This window comes from Oryza brachyantha, chromosome 5, assembly GCF_000231095.2.
Source record: "Oryza brachyantha chromosome 5, ObraRS2, whole genome shotgun sequence".
Classification (NCBI taxonomy): domain Eukaryota; kingdom Viridiplantae; phylum Streptophyta; class Magnoliopsida; order Poales; family Poaceae; genus Oryza; species Oryza brachyantha.
Window position 1 is genome coordinate 4,617,008 of NC_023167.2, and position 6,512 is coordinate 4,623,519.

General features: G+C 40.1%; 1 protein-coding gene across 1 annotated transcript; it reads right to left on the reverse strand.

The window, feature by feature from the left end:
* Positions 1–284: 284 nt before the first annotated feature.
* On the reverse strand, positions 285–4,501 carry LOC102699684 (shaggy-related protein kinase GSK2). Its single transcript, XM_006654085.3, has 12 exons — positions 4,332–4,501; positions 4,127–4,225; positions 3,632–3,691; positions 3,268–3,540; positions 3,105–3,179; positions 2,964–3,020; positions 2,196–2,336; positions 2,023–2,073; positions 1,840–1,935; positions 1,539–1,622; positions 881–982; positions 285–790 (listed from the first exon to the last, which is right to left on the reverse strand). The coding sequence occupies exons 1-12, from the start codon at positions 4,398–4,400 to the stop codon at positions 698–700; spliced, it is 1,200 nt and encodes a 399-aa protein (XP_006654148.2). The 5' UTR covers positions 4,401–4,501; the 3' UTR covers positions 285–697.
* Between the last annotated feature and the right edge of the window lie 2,011 nt (positions 4,502–6,512).

Here is a 6,512-nt window from a genome sequence, read left to right on the forward strand (position 1 = left end):
TGTTTACATGACAATAGACGCCAGCCCCAGGTATGGGCAAAATTTACGTGCTTTCGTAATTGACATGACAATCATTGAGCACACCAGAAGTCTTTAGCCATGTAACCTCGACGATCTGCTTTCTCTAAATGCAAACATGTATCCTTCAGTTCATCAAACGGAGTGTACATCAAAGGAGGCCCAACAATTACAGCCCAAAATGTAATCATCCGTTCTTTGAAAATGAATGATTCTGAAAAAAAAAGGAAGGGATATCCAGGATCACTGAAACCGTGGATTGAAAGGAATGAGATTATGAGATTTTTTTTCATCAGATTAATGGTGGCATTTACATCATGGAATGGGAACAAAACAGGGGCAGATTACAGGTTACAGCTACGCCTACATCATTAGGAAACTATACTCTGTTACAGTTCGGCAAAAAAAAAAGAAAGAAAGAAAGAAAGAAAACTCGGTCATGGATCTAAACATTGCGGTGTTCGTCGTCTCCGGTCATACCGGCAGATCACGTTTTAATGCTGAACTCGCGATGCAAAAAAAAATTCTCTCCCTTGTCATGTGATTTACAATGTTCTTCAATGCTTGAACAGAACTTCCAACGAAGAATTTGCCTATCATCTGAGGAATCATTTGACTCAGCCTTCATGTAAACTTCGCAAAAACAATCCAACAAAGGGTTGAGCATGATGGTGTGTATTTAGCTCCCAGCATTGAAGAAGTTGTGGTCAGCTTGCCGTCGAACATGTTCTGGTACGAGCCTGCTGATGAGCTCTGGTGAAGAATTTGCTAGCTGAAGACCAAAATGCAGCAGCAATGAGCACAACGCCATGAATCTAAAATTGTTGCTCAAAGCAGATTACGTTTTGTCTGATCCACTTACTTCATGTTTGAAGTTGAACAGGGGTGGAAATGGACGTCCATTTGGCAAGCGTGCATTTGGCTCTCGCAGCTCATCAAAGAAAGGATGTGCACATGCATCGAGCTGCATTAAGATATTCAAATGAATAAGCATAACAGAAATTAATCAATATTAAGTTGTCACCTAGCTATTGCAGTTATGCGAAATAACAACTAAACGTGAGACAACCATCATCCACCCAACATTGATATGTGGTAATGGACCACTGAAGATCATAACCATAATTGCCATGCCCCACTAAAACCGAAGTTAGTGGAGGCTAGCATTCATCAATCTACTTAGAAGAAAAAATAAAAAAGCCTACTATCATATTTTGTTTTTTTTTCCAGAAAAGAAATAAGGAGTGCTTCTATACACCACCCCATTTCAGTAGGAGTTGCACAAATCAAAGAACAATTGAAGGGCAAAGCGATTGCAAAAATTCCTCGATTTAAGCTTTAAATTTTGTTCGACTCTTAAAGGGTGAAAAGTAACAGCTCATATGACTACTAAAGTACGCAAACTTGCATAATAACAATAAGAAAAATATGCATATCCAAGTCTGCTTGTCTCTACAAGATATTCTTATCTGTTTTCTATACTGTTCTGATATTTAACAATGATGTAAGAATATACTCACAGCAGTGCAACGGAGACTCGGTGAATATTGAAGAAGGCGCGAAGCAAGATCTATTGCTTCAGGAGGCATCCTCTTGTGGAAAACCTATACATAAGTTAGAGAAATCAGTACCTCTATGCACCTCCTAATTTACACATTGCATTGTAACGTGATCTAGTGTCAAGCTTAAAGTATTATTGTATCAATCATTTTAGATCAATAATCTAGTATTGGAAGCCAATTACATTTTCATAGTTGTGCAGAAAACTACAAAAGATGACATGATATATGACTGTACAGCTGCATAAGATTGTATGCTTACCTTGTGCCAAGGGTGTGCTTTTATCTGAGGAAACCTAAACTCTGTATAGTTCGGGTTCATGCAGCGTATTTCCTCACGGGTTGGTGTACCAAGAACCTGCAAGAATAGCATACAAGGTTATAGAAGATTTCTATACTCAATAGTAGGAGCAAAAACATAATTGCATGGCAGATCTTGCAGTACCTTAATAATCTCTACAAGCTGATCAACTGCACTCTCCCCTGGAAACAATGGCTAGCAAACACAAATAGAACAGAATCAAAATTACAGAAACAGTAGTGGCATCATGCTTAAAACCTTAAACAATGGAATTGAAATATTGCAGATCTGTCAAGCATAAGAAAAAAGAAACCAACCTGACCAAGGAGCAGCTCTGCAAGAACACACCCGGCTGACCATATATCTATTGATGTAGTATATTCAGTTGCACCAAATATGAGCTCCGGAGCACGATAGTAGCGTGAGCATATGTATGATATATTGGGTTCACCCGCAACCTGGTAGAACAGAAAAGTAATGGATATAAGGACCACAAGATCAAAATTATCAAAGTATAATTGAAGAAAACACCTAAATATGATATTCAATAATCAATTGTGAGAGGCAAAAAGGTCCAAAACTGCATTAATGAAAGAATTTCCATGAACCTTCCATCAGGCATGGGTAGGGGTGGTAATGGGCCCAACCATTTTTGCCTATAAAATTTTAAGGGTTGGATGCAAAATGGGTTGAAAATAAAATTGAGTTTTGAGCTAATTTTTTAAGGATTAAATAAGGTTGTGAAAGAACCCAAGGGCCTTGGCCCAGTACCACTCCTAGGCATGGGTATAGGGAAGAAAGACTAAAAAAAGATAGTTACATAGAAATAACAGCATCGAGTCAAAAAAAAAAAAAACTTCATGAAGTTGAACATTTATTAGCTTAACTCAGCAAGTATATCAGAGTCCTTTGAAAGATTCTGTAGCATAGAACTAGTTCCACCTTAACATAAAATGGTAAGAGATTCAAAACATCAAAATCCATCATGCTAACTCAAGTTCCACAGCTTGGACTAGTCTAGAGAAAGAATGGTCTAAAGTAATGTGTATGTATAACAGAACTTTAGGTTGAAAAGGCCAACATACCAGTGCTTTTGCGCTCCCAAAGTCACAGAGCTTGACTTGATGAGTTAGAGGATCCACCTGTATTGCAAGCAAAGGGACACAAATTCAAAGCCAATAACCGAATGCCCATTTCATGGTAGGAATCTGTCCATGAATACATACCAAAACATTTTGTGGCTTCACATCCCTATGGCAGACTCCTGGAACGGTATGAATGTACGCAAGCCCCCTAAACAACTGCCACCAATGTAGAATAGACTTAGAAGGAGCACATATGCAGGAAGGCATTTCAAAAATTACTATTGATTAGCAGCAATCCACAAACCTGGTACATGTAAAGCTTGACATAGATAAGCGGCATCCGGTGGTTGGCATTGCTGTAGTGCTTCAGCACACGGTAGAGCGTTTCCGGAACATATTCCATGACAAGATTGAGGAACAGCTCATCCCTGCTTGTGGTTGAGAAGAAGCAGTGCTTCAGGGAGATGACATTGGGATGGTCCATGGCGCGCATAAGCTGAAGCTCACGGTTCTTGTACCGTCGGTCCTGCAACACCTTCTTAATGGCCACCGTCTCTCCCGTCTCCAAGCATTTAGCCTACACATGAAACCAGCAAGCCAAGCATCAGACCAACAAGCCGAGGCCACAAAAAGAAAACAAGCAATAATTTTCCTGAAAGATGAATCACCTGAAAGACGATACCGAAAGAACCGGTGCCCACAACGCGCTCCGCCATGTAGCTAATAGTCTGAAAATCAAATGTACAACATAACCAAACTTAGCACAAGTGTTGAACCGTTGGCAACAATCCAGTCCCAACACACACACACAACCTTTCCCCTATAAACCACCACCAAAGCTGAGCACCAAACAGGCCATGTTTGCAACAGATCTCACAGCAATACAAGAACTTAAACAACGAGTGCTAAGTCTGGCCACTACACCACAGTTCCACAAGTGCCCCTCTCGAAGTCAATGGGGGTGATTGTAAGCCAAACAATCACCAAAACTTTTATATACATGATCTAAAAGGCTGGAAAATAAACTTTAATGAAAAAAAAAACCTCAAAATCAACTCTAAATTGAAGGCTAAAAATTCAAATTTTTAGCCTCCGCCTCAAAAGAAACGGAACCAAGTGCAACAACAAAAGAAGGGGGGAACGCTCGTATCGTTCTCACTCACCCGCTTCGGCTCGCCGTTCTTGCCGCCGATGGTGGTGGAGATGATGTGCCCGGTCACCGCGTCATTCCCCTCCGCGTACGGCGCCTCCGCCTCCTGCTTCTGCACCCACCCAAGAACACTAATCAGCACACACGGAACACCGAGAAAACAACACAACAACCAGGTATAAATCGCAGCACGGACAAGGATCCGGCCGGCCACGCACCTTCTCGCAGACGGGCGGCGGCTGGGCGTCGAGCAGCATCGGCTCCGGCGCCAGCGCCGGCTGCTCCATGTGGGGTAGTGCCGGCCGGGCGCTACCAGCTGCACAAGGCTAGCTACACTACACCTGCACCCACCTGGTCCTCCTCCTCCTCCTCCTCTTGCTCTTCTCTGGCTTGGCTCTGGCTTATAATGGGATGGGGTGGTGGATGCCTTTGACCAAGAAGGAGAAGGTGGGGGTGATGATGATGCTGCTGTTACTGCTGCTATGACTAGTTTTTAGTGAGAGTGGTTGGTTTAGCAGCTGCTGCTGTGCACACAGCTGGTGGATTAGTGGGGAGAGGTGGACTGGATTAGCAAGGGGGAAATTGCTAGGTGCACCACATGCATGACAGCATGAGGCTGTCATGTGATGCATCCCAAACGGTTCTCTCTTTTTGTGCAACCGTTATGAGATAGGGGTTTCGGTTTTCTGTTTCATATTTAGAGTAAATGAAATTACGGAACCGTTTTTAGTTAGGGGTTTCGGTTTTATGTTTCATATTTAGGAGTAAATGAAATTATGGAACCGATTTAGTTAGGGGTTTCGTTTTCTGTTTCGTATTTAAAAGTAAATGAATTTATAGATAGATCTTTGGATGTTATATTTTTTAAGGAACCGACTTGTTTTTCTTTTGCTTCGGTCATGAAGGCCTTTTTTTTTCTTTTCTTTTTTTTCGCCGGGAGGTCAAAGTATATGTTGTAAATTGGTGGAAAGTTGTAATATGTTTTGATAGTCCGAGCAAGTTTTTTTATGAGTTCACTGTGTGTTTCTCATGGAAGTAGTGTCTATGCTGATATAGAAAAGTTTTAGTTTGTATTACATGTTGACAGAAAGGAAAAAATATTGCTACAGAGAATTGGAGATAGAAGGAAATAAAATGATTTTGTTGGTTGGTCGATCAAGAACATAGGTTGAAGCCTGAAGGGATATCACACTGTGTCACAGAGACAGACCAGAAGTGATGGATGCAATCTTCTACGCTTCATAGTTGATTTAAGGCTTAATATTTTACATTTATTTATAGGCTTAGGTAGCAAGGTGTTCATTCATTTTTGCTTTGGTGGCCCCTTTAGGGGGTGTTTAGCCTGAAAAACAAAAAATTTTGTGGTCACGTCACACGTTTAACCCACATTAGAAGTTTTTTTGACACGAATGAAAAAAAACCAAATTTTACAGCTCGTCTAGAAACCGCGAGACGAATCTTTTGAGCCTAATTAATCCGTTATTAACACATGTTCGTTATTGTAGCACTTATGGCTAATCATGCACTAATTAGACTTAAAAGATTCGTCTCACGATTTCTCCCGTAACTGTACAATTAGTTTTCTGTTTTATCCATATTTAATGCTCCATTTAGATATCTAACGATTCGATGCGATGTTTTTGGAGAAAAATTTTTGGAACTAAACAGACCCTTACGAGGCCTTATTAGTAGTTTCGTTACTCTGTAATAAATTTCCTTGCTCGTTATACTTTTTCCATTAATATATTAAGACAAAATATATCATTCGACCCTTCCTTGCTGTTTCTCGATTAAAAAAGGCATGATATTTAGGTCCCGTTTAGTTCCAAAAATTTTCACGCAAAAACATCACATCAAATCTCTGGACACCTAAATAGAGTATTAAACATAGATAAATCGAAAAATTAATTGCACGGTTATATGAGAAATCGTGAGATGAATCTTTTGAGCCTAATTAGTACATGATTAGCCATAGGTGCTATAGTAACCCACATACGCTAATGATGGATTAATTAGGCTCAAAAGATTCGTCTCGCGGTTTCCATGCCAACTGTGAAATTCGTCTTTTTACTCTTGTTCGAAAACTCCTTCCAACATTCGATCAAACATCTGATGTGACATGCAAAAATTTTCATTTCACCAACTAAACACCCCCTTACTCTGAATTCCGAAGGCATGAAAAGAGTAGTGGTTTGTTGACATTAAGGTCTCGTTTAGTTGGCAAAAATATTTTGTAAAAACATCACATCAAAACTTTAAACACATATTTGAAGTATTAAACGTAGTTTAATTACAAAACAAATTTTCGATTCTTCCTGGAAACCGCGAGATGAATCTTTTGAGTCTAATTAATCCGTCATTAGCATATGTTGGTTACTGTAGCACGTATGACTAATCAC

What these genes read in the sequence shown, in the direction of transcription:
- LOC102699684 (XM_006654085.3), bottom strand. Translation starts at nt 4,400, where the DNA reads ATGGAGCAGCCGGCGCTGGCGCCGGAGCCGATGCTGCTCGACGCCCAG. An exon ending in CGCCGCCCGTCTGCGAGAAG is followed by an intron (nt 4,226 to 4,331) that starts GTGCGTGGCCGG and finishes GGGTGGGTGCAG; the next exon opens with AAGCAGGAGGCGGAGGCGCC. An exon ending in TCAAGCTTTACATGTACCAG is followed by an intron (nt 3,180 to 3,267) that starts GTTTGTGGATTG and finishes CATTGGTGGCAG; the next exon opens with TTGTTTAGGGGGCTTGCGTA.